Genomic DNA, 24384 nt, shown 5'->3' on the forward strand with positions numbered 1-24384 from the left:
GATATTCTGATCCGTCTGTCAACCCCTCATAGCGGATCCCCGTCAGATGGAATCAGCCCTCTCCATCAGCGGATCCCAGATCCACGAGGAAACACCCAATCAGAGCCGTTTCCGTCCCTCTGACCGCAGTTTATCAAATACACCCGGCGGTTCAAAGAGGAGAGCTAACGTACTTTCTGTGTATTTACTTGATGCAATGAAGGTTCAGGTTTCAGTTACTGAAAATGATTGTTTGAGAGCACAGAGAGATGTGCAGCAGTCGGTGACCTCTGACCCTCAAGACTGGAGAGTCCCTCTGATACAGGGCTAAAACATTACAGTGGTAACTTTTAAGCTTTAGGGTGATTCTGCGATGGATATGATCAGATCGATAGCACTCTCAGGGGGAAAAAAAGGGAATGTGGTTTTCCCAGAATGCCGAATAATTCTCGAGGACCCAGAAATATCCAAATAGCGTAACTTACACAAGACACTGCAAATATTGGGTTATTATTGTCCAAGATGTTCATGAGAAAGTGCTGAAAACGTTTAATTCTTTAAGGTAAAAGTCACATATTTGCTATAAAAGGGAACAATAAATATGTTGATGACATCTGTGGTAAAACCGTTTTTTTTCCCGACTATCACGCTGTTTGTGGCAGGACGTCTCTTTTATTAACTCGCAAGTTCTCAAGAAATCTACGAGCATCTGGAGGGTTTCTGTTTATTTATGACACAGAGAGCTGCAGCAGGCGAAGAGCAGCGCACACTTAATGACTTCCTGTATTTAGCCAGCATTCAAATTCACATCCAAAACCTGCTGAAGAAGAGCGATGTCAGCCGTGCTCGTTCGTTTCATTAGTTCAGTGTGAAAATCTTATAACCCGGGGTTGGTACGGGTGCTGGAAATCCTTGAAAACACTTGAATTTTAGTGTGGTGTTTCCAAGGTTTGAAAAGTGCTTGGATTTAGAATAAAGGTCTTGAAATGTGTGTTGTATGTGATGACATATATGATATAAGAGAGAAAAGAAGATCTCCATATTTGAGGAACTGAAAACAGCATTTCCTGACATTTCTGCATTAAAAATGACTTTTGATGATGAACAGATGATGAAAATAGTTGGTGATTATATTTCTGTGGATCTGTTAGTGGAATTAGTTTTCCTTTCATTTGTGGTCCTTCTGTAAAAAGCTGTCTCCAAACATCATGTTGGTTGTTTAGAGGACAATAACATCTCATTTAATGTGATGAACAAGTGACATAATAAGTAGACTGAATACTGACCATTGGATTGATACAAATATGGAGTTTACCACAGCTGGAAGGTTCTGGAAAAGCATGGCAATGCACCTTGAAATGCTTGAAAAGTGCTTGAATTTGACTTTGGAGACGGTGTAGGCCTGATAACAATAAGTGTAACTTTTGCTGAGTTTGATTCATTGGTTGCTCGATGACTCTTTGATGAAAGGCAGGTGCGTAACCTCAAAATGTGGCCACGACTTTGTGGAAACGGGCTAATTTGAAAATAGCATTGCCCTTTCGTAATGAGGTTTGTACGATTAAAGTGAGACTTTCAATTTTATAGCGACTCACGGGAAAGAAACGTAGCGCGGTGAGGATTTTTAACGATGCTTTTGAGCTCAAACGAGCGACGTCGTTAGCGAACCACAACGTCTCAGTTCGGCTTTATAGAACGCTTCCTGCAAGCCGACCAGCAGCAAAACCCAATGATCACATCTATGTGTCCGCTGGAGGAGGGTTTTGGTGTACATCCATTATTATTATAATTGTATAATTATTATTATTGTTATTTTATTACTGAGTTAGGGACATCCTTTGACTTACAGCAATACGATTAATGTAGATAGATGGGTAGGTAGGTAGGTAGGTAGGTAGGTAGGTAGGTAGGTAGGTAGGTAGGTAAGAAGGTAAGAAGGTAGGTAGGTAAGAAGGTAGGTAGGTAGGTAAGAAGGTAGGTAGGTAGGTAGGTAGGTAGGTAAGAAGGTAGGTAGGTAGGTAAGAAGGTAGGTAGGTAGGTAGGTAGGTAGGTAGGTAAGAAGGTAGGTAGGTAAGAAGGTAGGTAGGTAGGTAGGTAGGTAAGAAGGTAGGTAGGTAGGTAGGTAGGTAAGAAGGTAGGTAGGTAGGTAGGTAGGTAGGTAGGTAGTTAGGTAGGTAGGTAGGTAGGTAGGTAGGTAGGTAGGTAGGTAGGTAAGAAGGTAAGAAGGTAGGTAGGTAGGTAAGAAGGTAGGTAGGTAGGTAAGAAGGTAGGTAGGTAGGTAAGAAGGTAGGTAGGTAACAAGGTAGGTAGGTAGGTAGGTAGGTAGGTAAGAAGGTAGGTAGGTAGGTAAGAAGGTAGGTAGGTAGGTAAGAAGGTAGGTAGGTAGGTAGGTAGGTAGGTAGGTAGGTAGGTAGGTAGGTAGGTAGGTAAGAAGGTAGGTAGGTAGGTAGGTAGGTAGGTAGGTAGGTAGATAGGTAGGTAAGAAGGTAGGTAGGTAGGTAGGTAGGTAGGTAGGTAGGTAAGAAGGTAGGTAGGTAGGTAGGTAAGAAGGTAGGTAGGTAGGTAGGTAGGTAGGTAGGTAGGTAAGAAGGTAGGTAGGTAGGTAGGTAAGAAGGTAGGTAGGTAGGTAGGTAGGTAGGTAGGTAAGAAGGTAGGTAGGTAGGTAGGTAGGTAGGTAGGTAGGTAGGTAGGTAGGTAGGTAGGTAGGTAGGTAGGTAGGTAGGTAGGTAGGTAAGAAGGTAGGTAGGTAGGTAAGAAGGTAGGTAGATAGATAGATAGATAGATAGATAGATAGATAGATAGATAGATAGATAGATAGATAGATAGATAGATAGATAGATAGATAGATAGATAGATAGATAGATAGATAGATTCATTCGTTAGGAGCATCTCTAGTTCGCAGCTCAAAAAAAATAGCAGATATAAATATAAAAATGTGAAAATATAAAAACAAAAACACAAAAAAAGATGATAAAATGTAAACCAGATGCCTCGACCAACAAGATCCCAAACTACGCTGAAAAAGAAGAAAGAAGCAGTGAAGTGTTATATTTCCTCACCGTCTCAACCCGAAACAAGGGAATTCATCATAATAAAGTGTTGTTATTGTGCAGCTCACTAGTCATTTCCAGACATTTTCTTAAATCTGTCACTATTTATTATCACAATGTTTCATTTCTGGATGTGTTAATTTAGTCATTTTTTTCTCCCCATCCAGGATGTGACAGCGAGAGCATTCTAATAATAAAGTAAGGCAGCGCGATCCATCACACAGAGTATAAGAGGCTGCTGATGCATAGCTAAGGTGGTTACAATTTAGAGGGAAAGGAAGCAGATCTACGTCTGTCTCACACAACCATATATTTATAAAGTTATAACTACTTTAAGGAGGAGTCCAAGGCGGCAAAAGATCGGAAATGAAACGGACAGATGACACTAGTTGAATGGGAGAAGATCAAATAAAGTGGACTGACCTTTTACCTTTGCTTTTATTTGGAATCGTCCACTTCTGGTCCAGAAGGAAACCAACGTGTGTGTACTTCTAAGTTCATACTTTAAAGGAAACGTTATATGGGATACATCTGCTGCTAATGGCCACATTTCCACAGCACAGTGACACGCTTGAGATGGTATCTCATTGGCCTGTGATGTGATGCAAATGTCACCACCTCCCACCCGCCGTCATAGCAACAGACGTGCGCATGAATGGAGTTCAACGTGCTGATTTGCATGTTCTTCATTATAGCCAGCGAAGCTGAAGATTCCGCTTGTTTTCGTTGGGAACCATCAAGACTTTTGTTTAGTTCGGAGCGAGGAAGGGACGGGCCTTTAACTGTTCATGCAAAACTACAGCAGCTGTAGTTGAAGGACGTTTTTCAAGGTCATGATTGGTGGATATTTACAAGCAGACCCTCTAAAGGAGCAAAGAGATCTTTTGATCTCCTGAATGTTCCCAAATTTAGTAAAAGCACTTGTTGACAAGTTGTCAGCCGAAATAGAAACTTAATGCTTATTGACATTCGTGACAAACATGTTTGAGTGATAGGGTGTGTGTGTGTGTGTGTGTGTGTGTGTGTGTGTGTGTGTGTGTGTGTGTGTGTGTGTGTGTGTGTGTGTGTGTGTGTGTGTGTGTGTGTGTGTGTGTTACTGCATTCCTCTGGGCTGGTTTGGGATCAGTTTACCTACGTAGTAAACCCATGAGTCAGTAATTGGGTCCAAACGTTTGAAGCTGATCTGGGATAAGCAACTATAATGGCCTCGTTGATGCCGATCATGATATGACACGCATACCGGACACACACTCCACCACAATACTTCCTGCTGCGTTCAGGAGCATTTCTGTTGCAGTATGTCATAGAATTTATGATAAATACTCCTATTAAAGGTGTGTGTGGGAGGTCTACGCACCTCAGACAAACATCTATCTATCTGCAACACCTGCAACCACTGCCTCTCTCAAACCCCATCATGTTGTATGTCTTTTTCACTCCTGTGTCTTTTATTTTTATTTTATTTTACTTTTGTCTTTGAGTGCCTTAAACAAGCATTATATATCATATGAATTATTATTATGATTATAATTAAAACTCATGTGAAGATGGACGTATAAAAGACACGATGCATGTGAGGAGTGGAAACTGACAAACACCCAGAACTGATCCCAGGGGACTACCTAGTGTCTCCAGATTCCTCTTCTTCTAATGACAACGACAGACGAGCTCAGCGCCGTGCTAATAAGAATCTTTCAACAGGATGAAATGAAAACTCAAAGCAACTTCATTCATCTTTGTAGTCTTAATTGTCTTGGCGTAGCGTCATAGAGAAGACGGGTAGAAAGCCTCGCTCCAGTCCTGGATCCCAATCTGCACCGATGTCTCAAGGTTGCAGCGTTACTTCCAGAGGGAAGAACTTCCTGTAATAACGCTGTCGTTATGGAGCATCCATTCATGTCTTTCCCTCGGTTCCGGAGGAGCAGTTTGTTTCTAGAGAATGACAGATATTATTAGTTATGCTGCGTCTGGGTGCTAACAGTATATCCCTCATTCCTTTTGTTTTATATTCTAAAACTGGCAACAAAGAAAAAACACAATTCATCCACGCATTACCCATCATCATCCTGATCCTCAATAAGTGTAAAACGTAATGAGCACATTGTCACTACGACTCATTTCTAGTGACGGATTTCCACCCGTTTCCCCGTTTCTGCTCACTCGTTGGGTTTTTACTGCCGACGTCTCATTTTGGCTCAAACTTACACTTCTCACCTGAGCAAAAATGATGCTGTGTCAGCTTAAAAAATAACTTGTAACATCTTATGGGATATTGGGTAAAAAAGACAGATAGAAATAAATAAATCATGGTCCAAGGTAGGCGTACAATTAAAAAAGGCCCCCGAGCTCCAGTTTCAGAGAAACAATCCCAGCGTCGAAACTCGAAACCTTCCTTGTATATTTAGAGACAAACAGCCGCTGTCAGCGTAAAGTATTGCCAACCTTGACACCCGGGGTCTTTGGTGATGTCACGGTGTTGTGTGGATGATGTGTGGTCTGTTTGGAAGTGTGCTTGTAGCTGCCTGTGTGATTTGAAATGTAAGTGTGTGTATATCTACAGGGTCGCCCATGAAGGTGGAATAATTTGCAAATGTCTTGTTTTTTATAGCGTCGGACAAATGTGATGACTGAATACATTTTCACCTGGGTAACTGGGACACGTTATGTAATCATTGAACCTGGTCAAACCTGATTACTGATGCATTTAAATAGAAATACACAGGATTGTGTCTGACAACAACATATTCCAACTTTATGGGCAACAGTGTACAAATGAAACCAATTCTTTTTTTGTTTTCTTCTTTTTTGCAGGAGTAACCAGAGCTTTCTGGGGTGATTTTTGACGAGACGTCTTTTTTTTTGTCAGCTTGAAAGGCTTAGCCTGCTGTTCGTCCTCCCAGCATGCTCAGCGGTGGTGCGTTCTCACAGATATAACCTGAGGAGCATTTCGGAGAGAAAAGTATGCAAACGTCAGCTCAAGTCTGGACTTTTTTGGTGTGCCACTGCCAATCATCCTCACCCTAACAGTAAATGATCCAATGATTGTTATCACCATTGTTTTCTGTCTCAGCACTTTATTATAAGTATTATAAGTATCAACTTTTAGAGAAAAAGTATTCAGTAAATGTAACCTCTCGGTTCCTAAGCCGTTTGTCTTCCACGTTGCCCCCTGGAGTCCAACCTTTATCCAGTTACTGTTACAGTCATCAAACACACTATAAATATTAATATTACTCCATTTAAGAGACAATGAAGAAGAAAAGTAAGAGATTAACTCCTTGAAAAGAGAAGTAAACTCTGCTCATTAGCTCTCTCTCCTCCTCCACTCCCTCTCCCCCTTCTTCATTCACTCACTAGAGGAGACGAGGCGAGGAGACACTCCCAAACTAACTGCCCATTGGCCTGCAGGCATCTCAGGGAGACTTTTTTTGCAATTGAAAAGGGAGGGAGAGAGCAGAAGTCAGAGGCTTTGTGAAGGTCTTGGAGTGTCGACAGGTGGCAGAGGGAGAGACTTTGAGAAGTTCACTTCTTCAGAGAAAAGAGAAAGAAAGAGAGCAGACGATTCAAAAAGAAGATAAAGGGGTAAGGCAACACTTGTTTTGTCATCCTCTGTGGTTTAGACATGAGACTTTGTGTGTAATGTTCCCCAGTATGTCTGTTTTTTAATTGAGGGGTTTAGTTAACGGGCCGTTAATCCTCCAATTAACACCAGGTAACAATTTGGGGATTTTATTGACAGGTTTGGTTCAGTTCAATGTAAGTATTTTTTTTTTAACCAAGAGGAACAAACCCTTAGTTGCCAGCTGTGACTTTAAAGTTATTAATTCTGCTGTGCTCTTTAATTCTACATCATCCAAAGGAGCAGCTACGTGTTTCTTCCCTTTTAGTTCCCTTATTTTCTATTTATTGATCTGTTTTCTCAGCTATTTCCTCCCTTTCATCTTCTCAGTCCATTTGATCTCCATTTGTCGTCTTCCCCTCATTCTCTGCCTCTCTATCCATCCCCGTCTCACCCGTCTCACCCATCTCAACCGTCTCACCTGTCGATATCAGCTGATCAGGTGAGAGTCGGATGAAACAGTCCTCATCTGCAGCCTCTCGACCCGACTCTGCTGTCAGTTACCTGACGGTCTCAAGTTTAACTGGGAGTTTATGAAGCTCCTCTCATGTTAGTTTCCATGGCAGCACATTGATGTGGAAATGTAATAATCAGTGATGAATATTGATCTGGGGTTTGACGCACTGAATGCTCGTTGTAAAGCGTAATGTGTTTTTCTGCGTAAAAAAAAGAAGAAAGTGCTGTAAATTGTTTGTTGGTGGAAAGTATCTAAGTACATTTACTCAAGTACTATTCTCAAGCTTTAGTTACTTTATAAAGTAACACTAACCTACAGAACATACAGCTATATAAAATATGATGGCTATAGATAAACTGCCTGAAACAGCTTAATGTTAATAATATTACACTGACACGGATGATTCTCCATAATGAGCACATTTCCTCTGCATGAGCAAATTCTTGAATGCAGGACTTTAACTTTAAGTTATTTTGGTTGCTGAATGAACGCGAATATTAAAAAAAAAAACATAATTCTATTTAGATTCTCTAAAACAAATTTAGAACAATTAAAAGTTAGAGCTCTCATAAATGTTCAGACAATCTCACATAAATCAACCGTTATTTTCCCGTTGGAGCCTTTAATTTCTACCAAACATGTTTTTGAGCTCTTATTTATGATTTGTGTATCCAGTTCCAGAATGCATTAGCAGACAATATCACGCTGTCTGTCAACAAAGCTGCTAGCACACATTTCTTCTCTACGATAATAACATAAATATTCATAATGACAAAGTGCCGGGGGGGAGTGGGGGGGCGTCGATCCACTAGATTTACCTTTAATGCTACTGTGCTGGCTCGGGGAATACACAGAAGCCCTCGCGAAATGAGCTACAGATGTGGGCCCTCAGCCATGCAGAATGATAGAGAGACAGAGACAGAGAGAGAGAGAGACATAGTCCTGAGTGGGTGGCTTACAAAAAAAAGTGTTCAGATTGCATAACGTGACTGTTTTCACAGAATCCTCACAACTCCAGGCTTTTTTTTCTCATTTACTTCCACTGATTGAAAACGTCCCCGGGGCGCATGAAAGCTACTCAAAACACTTTTTTTTTTTATTATTTCAGAAAACCTATCTCTGTCTAGAATTTAAGCTTTTTTCTATCATGAATGCTCTGGTTGTGTTCTTTCTCTTTCTTTCTTCAGCTGGTTAGGTTTTCATCTGACAGCCCCACTAAAGGGAGCGAGCCTCTGGTTCTGATGAAGCGAGGGCCTTATCGAGGGCTACTTGTGGTCTGCAAGGCAGCGGGAGGCAGACAGAATCGTGAAGATATGAGCTCTGCTCTCAGACGATAATTGCTTTCAGCTTCGTTTTTTATTCATTTCGGGTTCTCCCTCCCTCCCCGTTCAGTCTGCGAGCTGAAGAAAGGGGAAGAGGAAGGGAAAAAACGTCCACAAAGTTTGCAACCGCACATAAAGGCTTGACCTCGCTGCTCCTCTCATCTTTTTAAACCCTCCCTTCTCAGGCTTGTTGGTTCGGTCCAGTGTGATTTTGTCTTGAGATGAAACCTGCAGAAACACTTGGCCTTTTGTCCGAGGCTTAATGGCTCTCTAGAGGAGGAGAGGGCAAATGTGCTCAGACTACCCAAGCCTTCTTCTGCTGCCGATCCCTCTGAGTGGATCTGAATTCCCACTTCATCCCCGTTTATCTCCACCTATGTGCCGCCATCGCTTTGTGTGGAGACCAGAGGAAAGAAGATCTCTATATTTGAGGGACTGAAAACAGCATTTTCTGACATTTCTGCATGAAAAATGACTTTTGATGATGAACAGATGATGAAAATAGTTGGTGATTATATTTCTGTGGATCTGTTAGTGGAATTAGTTTTCCTTCCATTTGTGGTCCTTCTTTAAAAAGCTGTCTCCAAACATCATGTTGGTTGTTTAGAGGACAATAACATCTCATTTAATGTGATGAACAAGTGACATAATAAGTAGACTGAATACTGACCATTGGATTGATACAAATATGGAGTTTACCACAGCTGGAAGGTGCTGGAAAAGCATGGAAATGCACCTTGAAATGCTTGAATTTGACTTTGGAGAAGGTGTAGGAAGCCCGACAGATGCACAGCTTGTCCAGCAGCAGTGGAAGGCGTCTCTAAGATATATGTGCTGTTTTTGCATGGTTGTCTCTGTAACCTGTAAGTGATACCGACCTGGGCGGAGTCCCATTCACTTCTCTCTCCTGTATAAAGGAGTGAACACACATCAAGGTTGTCGTCAAACCTTTTTACAGGCCCATTGACATTGGCATGGAGCAGTTATTGTCAGGAAAGGAATGTTTAAGCGTGTTTATGGACATGTTGAATTTTACTTGCGAGGGTTTGGGAGCCAGGTTGACATCCTATCCGGAGGGCCGTGTGCTGCCAAACCAACGCTAACATCTTTTATTTCACTGGGAGATTGGAGAATAAATCCCTCCTGTTTTCACAATGATCGAATGTTTCTTCTGCTTTGTGCCACGACGGCCAATCAATGCTCCGATGATCCAGCATTTCATTCAGTGGTACGTCACCTTTCCTGTTATTTCACTGTCTGACTATCTGCTGCCTTCATCCTCAGATGGGTCCATCCATCCAAGTATCCATCCATCCATCCGTCCATCCGTCCATCCATTCATCTATTCATCCATCCATCTATCCATCCATCTATCCATCCAAGCATCCATCCATCATCCATCCATCCATCGCTCCATCCATCCGTCTATCCATTCATCTTCCATCCATCCATTCATCATCCATCCATACATCCATCCATCATTGATCCATCCATCCATCCATCCATCCATCCATCCATTCATCATCCATCCCTCCATCCATCCATCCATCCATCCATCATTGATCCATCCATCCATCCATCATCCATCCATCCATCCATCCATCCATCCATCCATCCATCCATCAATCCATTCATCCATCCATCCATCCATCATTGATCCATCCATCCATCCATCATCCATCCATCCATTCATCATCCATCCATCCAAGCATCCATTCATCCATCCCTCCATCCAAGCATCCATCCATCCATTCATCATCCATCCATCCATCATTGATCCATCCATCCATCCATCCATCCATCAATCCATTCATCCATCCATCCATCCATCATTGATCCATCCATCCATCCATCATCCATCCATCCATCCATTCATCATCCATCCATCCAAGCATCCATTCATCCATCCCTCCATCCAAGCATCCATCCATCCATTCATCATCCATCCATCCATCATCCATCCATCCATCCCTCCATCCATCCATCATCCATCCATCCATCCAAGCATCCATCCATCCATCACCCATCCATCCCTCCATCCAAGCATCCGTCTATCCATTCATCATCCATCCATCCATTCATCATCCATCCATCCATCCATTCATCCATCCATCCATCCATCCATCCATCCAAGTATCCATCCATCCATTCATCATCCATCATCCATCCATCCATCCATCCATTCATCTTCCATCCATCCATCCATTCATCATGCATCCATCCATCCATCCATCCATCATTGATCCATCCATCCATCCATCCATGCATCCATCCATTCATCATCCATCCATCCATCCATCCATCATCTATCCATCCATTCATTCATCATCCATCCATCCATCCATCCATCATTGATCCATCCATCTATCTATTCATCCATCCATCCATCTGTCCATCCATTCATCTTCCATCCATCCATCCATCCATCCATGCATCCATCCATGCATCCATCCATCATTGATCCATCCATCCATCTATTCATCCATTCATCTTCCATCCATGCATCCATCCATTCATCATTGATCCATCCATCCATCCATCCATTCATCTTCCATCCATCCATCCATCCATGCATCCATCCATCTATCCATCCATTCATCTTCCATCCATCCATCCATCCATCCATCTATTCATCCATCCATCCGTCCATCCATTCATCTTCATTCCATGCATCCATCCATCCATCCATCATTGATCCATCCATCCATCCATCTATTCATCATCCATCATCTATCCATCCATCCATCCATCCATCATCCATCCATCCATTCATCATCCATCATCTATCCATCCATCCATTCATCATCCATCCATTCATCATCCATCCATCCATCCATGCATCAATCCATCCATCATTGATCCATCCATCCATCCATCCATCCATCCATCCATCCATCCATCCATCCATCCATCCATCTATTCATCATCCATCCATGCATCCATCTATCCATCATTGATCCATCCCTCCATCCATCCATCATCCATCCATCCATCCCTATCTCCTCCAAGAGAAACACTAAAAAGGGCCTGAAGATGGCAAGCATCAAATAAAAAGCTATAAACATGCTTGTTAAGCATAACGTGTCTAACTGCAGGACTGACTCAAACACACGCTCTCACCATCATCCCCTCGCTCACCTATTCATACTCACTCACTCACTCACTTAAACTCTCTCTCTTGAGTCTTTTCATATCTATTTCCCCGACTTTCCATTTGTCTCTCCATCTCCTTCTCCTAATGCCTCTTATTCTTCATCTCTAGTTTTCCCTCCGAAGTCTTGGCCGTTGATTAAAAACCCCCGCTAAAGTTTTGGCCACCACATAAGGTCGAGAAAAAGCAATTTGCCAGTGATGTCACAGCTTGGTCTCCGACCTCAAGCTTTTGACCAGCAGCGATGAAATAGACAGCTAAAATAACCAAAGCAGCTCAGCTGTATGGAGTTTGGCCACGTTAGAAAGAGATGGTGGTAATTACATGTCTATCTGAGGGACTGGAGACTCTACAATCACACAACTACTTGAGTTACAACCTGTGTAAATACGCAGAGGCCAGAGTTTATTTTACTGAAGACAAATAGTGTCCAATTGAGTGAAGTGAAGTAGCTTTCATGCTTAGTTATTGGAAAATAACTCCAAATATCAGGAATTCTATGTTAATCTGATGCTATCGTTGGAGGAACGGCAGGTTTTAGATCAACTTGTTTGACAGGTTAATGTTCTGGGGTCCGATGGGATTTTTAGGATCTGCTTCTCTCTCTCTGCACATGTTGTACTTTTCCATCTGTTTGAGTGTTTGCTGCTCAACAAGCACATGTTTATGTGTCCAACTGACCCTTCACAAAGTCCCGCCTGTCAAAACACAGACCGGCCAATCACAGCGTAGCATCAGCCAACTCTGACCAGGATCAGCTATACTGGGCTCGATAGACTCCCATGCAATGGTTTTTAGATTTTCTTCATTTTCAGGCTGGTTTGTGGTTTTTCTTTATTTTTTAACCAATTATTCCATGTCGTAAAACACATTCAAAATAAAACTCACCATTACTGTTTCAACGATCCCCAACAATCTGAACTTGTGATTGTGTGAACAGTGAAAAGACTAGCAAAGACAGATTTGATTAGTTTCATTGTGTGTTTTAGGACACGGTTAAATTACTGTTTTTATCAATGGAGTCTGGTGTATTTGGCAAGAGAGATAAAGCTGACGTTTCTGGTTCAACAAAAAGGATTTTACTCTTTAACAAAAACATTCTGTCTCTGTCGGGTCCTTTCCAAAATATTGTAATGACTTTTACATAATTTAATTCTTAAGCTCCTATCTTTATTTTTCAAAGTTGCACATAGTAAGCAAACATCACAATTATTGTATTAAATTATAAAATATTATATATATATGCACAGTGTGTACAGTATTGTAACAACGTTGGGGTTTTGCAGTGTTTGCATACTGAATAATCCTGTATGATTTCAAACAAATCCAACATATTTATTGAAGTATTTATGCTACTCTATATTGCTACTCAGTTTAGCTGTCAAGCATCACGCAGCACGACATTTTTTATGACTGAGCTTTCTTCTCAGTCGCTCTATTAGAGGGTTTGGGTTTCCACAGACCACACAAGCAGTTAGACCAGAAGTTTCTTCTGACGCAATTCAAACTTTTTACACCAGAATACCAAATTCAGACCAAAGTTCCCCAAAAAAGCCTTCTGTTTTGAAAAGCATGTAATTTGGCTTTCCCGGGGGAAGCCGCTCGCTGCTGCGAGGGTTTAAGTTCACATGACATCACTGTCATTAGACACGATGACATCAGCGCTGAGGACAAGTTTCTCTGAAGCTCTGAAACGCCTGACTGAGCACAATTTATGGTTTAGAGACCAGAGCAAACTGTCCTCTGGCAAAGTGATGACTGCTGCGCACACACACACACACACACACACACACACACACACACACACACACACACACACACACACACACACACACACACACACCACAGTGACACAATGGTTCAGGTTTCTTGAAATTGAAATACACAGTAGTGCGACCCACTGAATGTAACTTTTGCATTGTTTGGATTTCTGTCCTCAGTTCTCGATAAAACACTGACTGGAAAGTTGAAAAGTCACCGTCTTTCAACCGACTCGGTCCAGTCACCCATGACAGCAAACATCTATAGTTTCGGTAGTCTGTTACACATAGTTCATGCCAAAGATCCATCATTTCCTGACAAAATGTATAGACTGGCACTAAAAGATGACATGGAATATGTATTTCATCTATGAAGAATTGTCTCGTGACACTTTGTGTGCGAATCTCAACTTGATTTGCCTAAAAGTCAGCAGCCAGGAGTGAAGTTTTATTCTTAATGATGTTTCAAATGTGTAAGGTTAAAAAGAAGAGGATAATCCTTTGGGGAAATGTACTTGAGATGAACAGGGTTTTGTTTTTGTGCCACGCTTTGCATACCTTCTACTGCAATTTTGTCATAAAAGTAACCACTTTTGTGTTTAAGTTTTCCATCCTGGAACAATAACTCCTGCTCAAACCACAAAGAATCCGTTTTTTTTTACTATCCTATGGAAACAATGCATTTATGATAGTTTAATGTTTGTGAGGGGCCGATCCCCACTTTCTTTGACTAATCACAGTTTTAAAAGGATTACCTCCCAGTCTGTGCTCTGCATGCTCAGATGCTGTCCAATAAAAAAAAAAGATACCCCAAAGACGTTGCCTAAGTGGTGTTTTTAAATACGGATATATATATATTTTACAATCTATAGTAAAACCTCATGCTTTCTCTCAGAAAAAAAATAATGTGATTGATCAGAATAAAATGAACAATGATCTGCTTTTATTGTGTCCTCTAGCCATGAGTTCGAGACCCCCGTGGAGGGCCCTGCGCCTGCTGGTCCTACTCTGCACCGTGACACCCTTCAGCTCCGCCACCAACCCCCCGGCCCCCTCAGCCCCCGAGCAGGGAGTCACCTTCAGCCATGTCTATAAAATCGACATCCCGGGGAGCTCCGGTTGTAAACTCGAGCGCTTGCCAACCCAGGGCGAAACAGGTCATAAAGCCTGTAAAATCATTTTAAAAATAAAACAACCACAGAGAATGCAACTGAGATCTATGTGGATAGAGAAAGCTCAGAATATTGGATGTAAACAATCAGTGGAAGGAATTATGTTTGTGTTAAATTAATGTAGTTTGGTGTTGGTCTACATGCAGTATTTTACCTCACATTCTGGATGTGACTGCAGGTGGACATTGCCTCTTAATTCCTTCCATTACATAACGCTTGTTTAGATTTTTCACTTGCCAATAACTATTATACTAAATATAGTGCATCGTTGTTAAAAAGCTGTGTTTCCGTGCCGTTGTGCAGGTCTGCAGACAGACGCCTCTACTCCAGGCGGAGAGGACGACATCGTCTTCAGACACAACATCAGGCTGCAGACACCGAAGTGTGAGTGTGAGGAGTCGGAGAGCTTCAAGTCGCTGCTGTACAGAGTCAACGGGCTGGAGGAAGAGGTCACCTACCTGAAGACGCAGTGTACCCAGGGATGCTGCGGAGGCGGCGCGGCTGCAGGTAAACCACATTTACACACTTCAGTAAAATTATACCACAGTGTAGAAAAACTCCTGCATTCAAACCAACCCATATTTGTAGGATACAGTTGATCTGCTACATATATGAAACGTGGAAAGTTCTACCAAAATAATTAATTATAGTTCGATTATAGACTTTACATGCAGAATCGTTCAACAAAGCATCGAGATGCATCATAGAATAGATTATTTCTCCCACCTCTAATATCATAATATTATAGCTATTATATGTATTGTAAAATGGAACTACTTGTGAAAGAACAAACAGGGTAAACAGACGGAGGAGTTTGCAGTCGACTGCAGCCTTTAATCTCATTTTACATCCTGATAAAAGCATATTTTATATGAGTATGCTGTAGTACACCGATGTGAATAACTGCTCTTTCCTCCAGGCGTGGACCCGAGCTGCAGCGGCCACGGGACCTACCAGCCCGCCGGCTGCAGCTGCCTCTGTGACCCGGGCTGGGAAGGCCCCGACTGCTCCGCGTCGTCCTGCCCGGACGAGTGCAACGACAACGGCCGCTGCGTGGACGGGAAGTGCGTGTGTCATCGGGGCTACGCGGGGCACGACTGCGGCCAGCTCCTGTGTCCGGACAACTGCAACGACAAGGGGCAATGCGTGGACGGGACGTGCGTGTGTTTCCCGCACTTCACCGGCGAGGCCTGCGGAGTCTCGACGTGCCCCGACGACTGCACCGGCAACGGCCAGTGCGTGGACGGCCAGTGCGTCTGCGAGGAAGGCCTTCACGGCGAAGACTGCTCCTTAGGTAAGCTATCAAAAATAACGTTATCGTATATGTCATGTGACGTACGTGCTGCTTAGCTAACTGGGCTGGTGATGTGTGAATGCTAGGCTAGCTAGCTGATGTGCTAACGCAGAAGCTAGCAAGATGGGAGCATGCTAGCAGCGACGTCATTCACGACATATCGAGTCTGTTAACAGTTAGATAAAGTTTTGTGTTCTTATTATTGATTATTATTATTTTGTTATCGATGTTGTTTGAAACTTAATTGAATAAATAGTTGTTAAAGGGGGTAAAAGCTGGTTAGCTTGCTAGCTGAAAGTCAAACTCATTTGCGCTAGCTAGCTAGCAAGCTAGCACATAGGCCACATTGCTTTATTATGACGTGTTTATACTGGTAATCATGACTCACAAAACCTTTTCTTGTGAAAACACTTTGGACTCCGAGAAATACCAAATAATGGTTAAATCAATTAAATGGTCCCGTAATGAGTCTTCCTGAAGTTGAACTTGAAATATTCATGCATGGGTTGGTACAGGTGCTGGAAATCCACTTTAATTTTAGTGTGGTGTTTTCAAGCTTTGAAAAGTGCTTGGATTTAGAATAAAGGTCTTGAAATGTGTGTTCTATGTGATGACATATATGATAGAACAGCGAAAAGAAGATCTCCATATTTGAGGGACTGAAAACAGCATTTTCTGACATTTCTGCATGAAAAATGACTTTTGATGATGAACAGATGATGAAAATAGTTGGTGATTATATTTCTGTGGATCTGTTAGTGGAATTAGTTTTCCTTTCATTTGTGGTCCTTCTGTAAAAAGCTGTCTCCAAACATCATGTTGGTTGTATAGAGGACAATAACATCTCATTTAATGTGATGAACAAGTAATAAGTAGACTGAATACTGACGATTGGATTGATACAAATATGGAGTTTACCACAGCTGGAAGGTGCTGGAAAAGCATGGAAATGCACCTGGAAAGTGCTTGAATTCGACTTTGTAAAAGGTGTAGGAACCCTGCATGCACATTCACGTCACTCGTTTGCATGTGAATACGACTATTGCAGCACATTTAATTTAAAGAAATTGGTTTCACCATTACATTTTACCGTATTTGTTGTATAATCAGGCCTGGAAGTTGATTTAATCTGCATTGTTGTTGGCTCCGAGGGCCAGACATTGTATTTGATCCCTGCAGGTACAGGTTTTGTCTTTATCCCAGCTACCAGCAACATTTCCAGATGTTGTCCTCTAGAGATGAATTGTGTCTGAGCAAGCGTATCCCACCATGATCTTTTTATGGGTGAATCATATATCTGGGGTTCTGCATTGCAAACTGTTATGACCCAGGCTCGCATTTTGGTTTTGAGCTGTGTTTCTCTCATGAGGATTGAGATTCAAATTTCAACCTTTTTCTGCAGTCACCTCTACTGCTCTGCTGACATTAAGCTGTGAATGTTAACAGCCATTTCATCTCAACACAGATGCCACAAGGAGCTCTCTGACCATTAAAATATAACGCTTGCCCCTAAAGCCCAGTTCACATTCACATAAATTTCCTTCCTGCATCATTTAGTAAAAACTTTTAGGCTGCACCCAAATGAATTTGAAAAGCTTACAGCAGTCAATTCATGCTTGTACTAGCTTTTCTGGGTTTGATTCATGGTGCAGCACATTTTTTCACAGCAGAAATTTCAACTTCTTTTAGTAGGAAAAGCAGAAGTGTTACGAATAACATTATTGATGGCTCCGTTCTACACAGTCCAAAGCAGCTTAATGGAAATCAGACATTGTTTTTATTCATTTATTATTTACACCTGTTTTTTCTGTTTAAATTCTGTGTCAAAAGTCCTGTCAGCTTTAAATATTTACAAATAAAGATAATGAATAACTACAATTCTATAATCTGCAGAAACACTTACGTTTTAAGTAGTAGTCCACCTAATGTGGGGATGAAAAGAGAGAAGATATAACGTTTTTACCTTTTCAAAAAACAGCTGTAGTCTTCCAATTTTTTTACATCATATTGTTTTATTTTTATAGATGCACCGTTTAAAGAAAGACAAGAAAAAAGACAAACTCAAAATGAGAGAACAGCTAGATTTTCTGTAGAAAAGAGTCATTCTCATTCTGTCTGTGTTATCTAGCCAGCATGATTTGTTCATTTCTCTTTGCAAGTAAAGAAAAAATCAGAGCTAAAAGGTTCAGTCGAATATCTGAGAAAGAAAAATCCAGAATGAAACACGGTGTTATAAACCTACTGTAGCAATAACTCTGATAGACTCTGACAGATTATAACCAGCTCAATGAGAGACCTCCCTCAAGGGCCTTATTTTCTGACAAATTTCATCCCTAGCTATTTGCAATAAATGGTCAGTTCATTGTCAAGAGTGACTCTTACATAAAAACTTTTGTCAGTTATCGTGATAGCCACAGTGACCCACTTGTGAGGAATTCAAAGCATCTTTACAACAGTTATTCCAGGTAGAGCAGCTGATGGGGCCTTTCCAGTGGGCTGACCTTATGACCACTGGCACCTATGGCCTCTACTCAATAAATGGCATCAGGTCACATACTGTAATACCACAGGGATATAAGACCACCCATCCATCTTTTGGGGCTTCATCTGGCTTTGACCCTCCCAAGAAGAATTATCACCTTTCCTGCTAAATGCACTGCTCACCAAAACCTGCTATTACTGTACTGCCTCGGGAGCAGAGTACAAAATTGCATTTTATGGCAATTTAAGGCCAGGCAAGCAGAAAGGTGAGCAGCAGCAGCCAGGCATGCACAGTTTAATTGACTAAGTTCATACTGTGACATTTACTTCTAACGATATCTCTGAAGATTCAGCTGCAGGTGAACGGCACAAAATGTTGCATTTTCATAGTGCTTGTATCTTGGACTGCAGAAGAAGATTTAAAATAATATTCTATATATGGAAACCTCTGGCTAAATGTGTCCATAGTACTCCTTCCTCAGCATTTAACCCAGGGCACATACTTTAAGCAGGGGATTTTTAACGTTTTTGCCACGCATGGATCCACCAGAAAAAAGCTCCACAACCTATTTCAGGTGCTGCACCACAGTCTTCACAGTAGCAGCCAGGTCAGCTATGTCAAACACCTGATGGGGATTTCATTTCTTCAAGCTGTGTTTTGCCCTGCAAAGACACAGAGACATAGCTAGAGACATATCTGTGGCTTCATGTGTAGGTGCTGTTGAGTGGAGTCCAACGTCAACAATGGCACCATGTCAGAGGAAAGTCGGGGAGAGAGGAAAAGAAGGAGGCATGAAAAAAAAATACATAGTGTTGTTTTTAGGTGTTAGTATTAATACCCAACGGGAGACGAAAAGACATGCTTTGTTTTCTGTGGCTACTTGCCATTTCAGAAGCTGGGTGATGGATGTCAATCAGCTCCCTGGGTGATGACATGACTCTTGAGGTATAGCTTTAGATATTGCCTACTATTCATCCAGTACAGTGCCGCTTTTATGTCCACTATCGAAGACAGATGGCACGGGGTTTAGAGTATCAGTGGCACTTTAACAATGAAAATATGTTGTAGCCTGAACACTTGTTTATCCATCAGATTAGAGTGTAAAAAGCAACTGAACCTAATGACATAATCACAACATAAAATGGGTGAGATGATTAGATGTGATGGTAGTAACTTCTGAAGTGCTGTATCAACACACTGCAAATGCCATGGATTTAACATTCTTATCATGGTAAATGCTATTCAGATTTTTGCCCTCAACTCAAAACCATATTTGACCACTTTTCAACTTCTGCGTGTAAGTGAATTGTCTAAGAGACTTGATTGACATGATTAATATTTACATACAGGTGGAAAAGATAATACTGAAATACTGAAAAATTAAATCATCCTAAGCATTACTTACCACTTCTTTAGTGCTCAAATACTGCAGATAAACTTTTTAAGACGTCCACATGTTTGATAGACACATATCACTTGTAGTTTCCATGGTAATTTATTTACCCCAGCTGTTTCTGAGATATTATTCGAGGGTAAAGATTGTTGATAGTCATTCCTAGAGTAGCAACAGCGGGATATTAACTGCTACTGGATGGAAAAGGATTGCTGCATTTGGGAAAAAACACATTGAGCTTCCTGACTTTGCCTTGTGGAGCAGCATCTGAACCAAATGTGAATTGAATTCGCCTCCTACACCTCACATTTTCCTCCAAGAAATATGCTTACGTGTGTGTCTAGTTTTAAAATATACTACCGTAGTTTATTTCCCTCAGTTGTACCTGCAGAGTTCTTCTTGTTTGTGTGAAGCCCCCCTCCCCAGCACTGCTGACTTGCCTTCCTCTGGCTTTTGGCTGCTGTTTTGTTATTGTACTACTATAGTTATATACCTTCTGATTCGCCAACCTGCTATATTTTTTTCACATCATCTCCATTGAAGCCCGTTGTAAAACCACTGAAAAGCAATATTTTTCTCCCAATTTCCATCTCAGGTTTGTGAAGAAGGAAGTTTGAAACGTCTACATTGCCTTGCCAAATAACACTGTTGGTCCAAACTGTGACCAGAATGCATGCTTGTCCGTCTCCATGTGATAGCCTGGTGACGTATCCAGGTGCCCTGCCTTCGCCCTATGTCAGCTGGGTTTTTAAAGAATGCTGCTCTGATGATCTGCTCTTAGTCTGCATGGTGATTTATTCATGCACACTAGGGACATACATTGGAATCACATTATTTTTATTTTATTAACACTATTATTAATAGGGGTCAGTTATTCAGCACCTCCATAAAGCCTGATTGGATTGTTTCATACCCACATTTTTTCTGAAACTGCAGCGATTCGACCGAGAATCATGAGATTAGCTGTCGAATCGGGCTCCTTAGATCACCCCTAAAGGTAATACATCGTGTATTAAAATGTGCTACAACCTCTGATAACCCTTTTCTCTCTCTTTCTCTGTCAGTCTTCAGTCCTCAGGGTCTGCGGTTGGTCCAGGCGACCGACGTCTCCCTCCTGGTTGAGTGGAAATCAGTTCCAGGGGCACAGTATTACATTCTGACATATCATCCCATAGACGATGAGAGTACCCTGGAGCATGTAGGGTTTTTTTATTATTATTTTTGGTCGTATCTGTAGGTATGTCAAATTTTCATTTTAAAAACTCCACCTGTTTCCAACCACTATCCTAGGTTCGGGTTCCCTACACAAAGAACTCCTACCTCATCACAGGACTGGCTCCTGGGCTCACCTACAGGGTCCAGGTGTATGCTGTCATCAAAGAGATCCAAAGTGATGCAGACAAGATCGAAGCTACCACAGGTGAGAGCAGCCTGCTGTCAGCAGGAATGAGAAACAACAACGAGGCCTTAGAAATGTGTGAGTCACTCTTTTGACTTAATGAGCATGAGATTAAGATCCATTACTGGTGAGGTGGAAGAGGGGCGGCATGCTGCTTTTAAATGCGTCGGTGGTGTAGTTTCAAAGGCAGAAGTGACCCATTAAAGACTGATGTGGCAGGGACATGGCCCTCAAGTCTGGTGGATTTTCCTCCATGTGGATTAACATCCACATTAACGTTTCAAGGAAATTAGCTGCATATCCTCCTGCACTGCAAGTCTGGGGCAACTGGTCCCCACTTAATATTTGTTCAGATCTGATCAATATCACTTCTTAATGCAGGCGCCGACATGATTAAGGTATAGATCCATGCACAGTTGAATCATGGATGCATGGATCTGTTCCACTTATGCTAAATTACTTGCAGAGCATTATGCGAGATGAGGAGTTTTTCCTGTATTTAAATCTACCATAAATGTCTTTCACGGAAATGCTGTACTAAAAAGCAATGAACGGGGCCGAAAGCCTGTCATTACTTAGTGTTTTTCGTTGAGCACGGTTTTGTTATCCATTAAAATTTAAGGTAATTACAAGGAAATGGCTACACAGATGTGTTTAATGGAAATCGGACTTGCTCACAGATGTGGTAGAGGCAGATGTGAAGAGAGACTACTAGACAGGATTGGTGAGCATGAGCGAGATGGTCCCACTAGAGATTGAGTTTGACTCTAATGTGTGGTTAGTCTGGTTCGCCATGGAAAACCTCTCATTCCCATAAAGGCGTTATTAAACACGCCATCATCTGACTTATGGTTGTGTGAGGAGAACGCTGCATAAGGCAAAATGGTTATTTAGTTTTCATCTTCAAACGAGGATTTTACTTTCAAAGGGGGATCAAGTGAATGTTTTTCTCTTTCCCTCAGGAAAAACCCAATAACTGGCATAAAATATGTTAACCCTCTTTATTTGGTACCATTTATTTGGTTTTATGGTTTTCTTCTGTCTATTTGAACCGTATGCTTCAAATTCTGACATCCCTCTTGGCTATGCTAATGTTCAAAAAGGTACCTAACTTTACACACAGTTACATGCATATCTTATCAAATGGCGTATGTGTGTAAAAGCCTTCAGCGCTTCTAGTAATTACAAGCATATTCCCATGTGTGGATACGGTAATAATATGTACAGCACCTCTGAGTCACAGTTTTACAAAGAGTGGTTAAACCAGTGGTTATGTGTTACACACTTAAAGGTGCAGTCAGCTATTCTAATTCAATACACTTTTTGTCGTATAATGTTAATGATCTCGTCACTGCTGCTGTTCATACACAAAACAGTGGCTTGGAAAACGATTCCAGCCAATCGGCAGTATTTTCCACAGGATTTTGTGAGAACTTTTAGGGGTGTTCGAAAGACATGGTCCACCTCAAAGAAAATAAAGATAGATCAATCTGATGCACTTTGAGAGCAAAATTAAGTGAGCACTGAAGTGGCCGTTTAAGCGGTGAAAGCTTGGCGAGGCGAGCTGTAAAGCTGAAATGCCCAGAGTTGTGACCCAGTCTCATTTTCCAACGAACTAGAGCCGGTCGCTGCTGTAGAGGAAATAAAGGAGAAATGGGCCAACTAGCCTACGAGTTACGTGTTAAAATATTTTCAGTTCATTATGAAACTGTGGCGGGACAGAATAGGCTTTAGTGGCCCGTCACAGGCGAGTTAATTTATGGGAAACAGCAGCAACAGAAGCTCATGTTCATGCACAGGACAAGGGGAAGGCCATGGATGGAAGAGAGAGGCAGTGGGAGCAAGAGGGAGTTGAGTTAAAATATCTTTTAATCTTCTTTTTAATTGTGCTGAAAATATTTACATATTTTGGGCCAAAACATGGTAAAAATAAACAAAAAAACAGGTTCATTAAATACACTGTCTATGCAGTTGCATTGCAATTTATGTTAATAATTGAATTAAATGAGATGGGAGTAGAGTTTAAGTCATGTAAGATGAGCATTGCCTACATCATAATTCTGTTTTATTCACAATATCTCCTGACCCTGATGATGATTAAAAAAAAAAAAAAGTTGAGTCGATTCGTGCAAGAATGTGTTTTAGATGCATTTAAAAACTCCAGTGTGTAGTTTTCTTAAGATTTAAGTGAAATAGGATCCCCAGCATATGGATAAGGTGTATTTTGATAGAGCGAAACACCATTTCCCAATATCATGTTTGGTTATGATGTGTATTTGACAACTGAAAGAGAAATTCCTGTACGGCCGTCTCCCCTGGAAGGTCACATTTTAGGGTGAAAGGGATTCATTGTCTACCTCAAGGGCAGGGGAGCAGAGCAGGGCAGATGCTTGTGATTACAGGGGCTTTTAATTTAGGCTTTTCACTTTGAGGGTCACGTCTGTACTCCCATTTCCACCTTGCTCTCCAACACTTGTATCCTTCCCAGATGTCTCCGCTGTTGATGGTATCAGAGTTCTTGGCCAGACAGAAGTCTCCATCCAGGTGGACTGGAAGAACCCGTCGGCTGAAGTGGATCACTTCAGGCTCAAACACATTGACCCGGCAGGACAGGAGGAGGAGCACGACGTACAGAGGAACCAAGAGGCACGCACCAAACACACTATTGTTGGTGAGTGTTGTAATAGACAGCAGGGCTGGGCTGGTTATTTTCATTATCGTGTCATCTGCCTATAATTTTCTCGTTTAATCGTTTGATCTCTTAAATGTCAGAAAATAGTAAAAAAACAAACATTTATCCCAAATTCCAAGGTGATTGTGTTGTCCAAACCCAAGGAAACTCAGTTTTATAAGAGCATCATCATAGATTATTGCCTCACAACACCATGGAAATAATTAATGAATAGGTTAAGCAAATAGTGAATTAGGCCTGACGAGATGAAAATGTAAAATATCCAGTATTTTGCAAAGCATGAAAAGTTAAAAAATAAACGTGGAATAATGGTGTAACGGATATATTAGAGATTTAAAAGAATGGGTTTTCCTGCAGGTCTGTTTCCAGGAACGGAGTACCAGATCTCCGTGCAGGCCATCAAAGGACCCACTGAGGGGAAACCGTCCTCTGTCGCCGGGGCCACAGGTCAGTTTCCAAAAAAAGTTTCGTCCACGATCTATTCAACCTACCGAATCCACATTCTGGATATTATTAGACATTTTTTTTTGTTCGCAAATGTTCTCGCTAGATGGAAATGAGACTTGAGAGTGTGTGTGTTACCAACGACGGTGTCTGAATTGGGTGACACTTAA

At 41.6% G+C, this 24384-nt stretch overlaps 1 protein-coding gene across 2 annotated transcripts in view; it reads left to right on the forward strand.

The window, feature by feature from the left end:
• Nucleotides 1-6490: 6490 nt before the first annotated feature.
• tnn (tenascin N) overlaps nucleotides 6491-24384 on the forward strand; it is a 34104-nt gene continuing 16210 nt past the window's right edge. For both annotated transcript variants that reach the window (XM_084007504.1, XM_084007505.1), the window contains exons 1-8: nucleotides 6491-6611; nucleotides 14298-14495; nucleotides 14814-15017; nucleotides 15430-15804; nucleotides 20744-20877; nucleotides 20970-21099; nucleotides 23567-23749; nucleotides 24128-24217. In XM_084007504.1, coding sequence (XP_083863630.1) covers nucleotides 14300-14495; nucleotides 14814-15017; nucleotides 15430-15804; nucleotides 20744-20877; nucleotides 20970-21099; nucleotides 23567-23749; nucleotides 24128-24217 — 1312 coding nt within the window. In that variant the 5' untranslated portion in view covers nucleotides 6491-6611; nucleotides 14298-14299. The remainder of the gene's footprint in view (nucleotides 6612-14297; nucleotides 14496-14813; nucleotides 15018-15429; nucleotides 15805-20743; nucleotides 20878-20969; nucleotides 21100-23566; nucleotides 23750-24127; nucleotides 24218-24384) is intronic.

Source organism: Eutrigla gurnardus, assembly GCF_963514095.1.
Source record: "Eutrigla gurnardus genome assembly, chromosome: 4".
In the NCBI taxonomy this organism is placed as follows: Eukaryota; Metazoa; Chordata; class Actinopteri; order Perciformes; family Triglidae; genus Eutrigla; species Eutrigla gurnardus.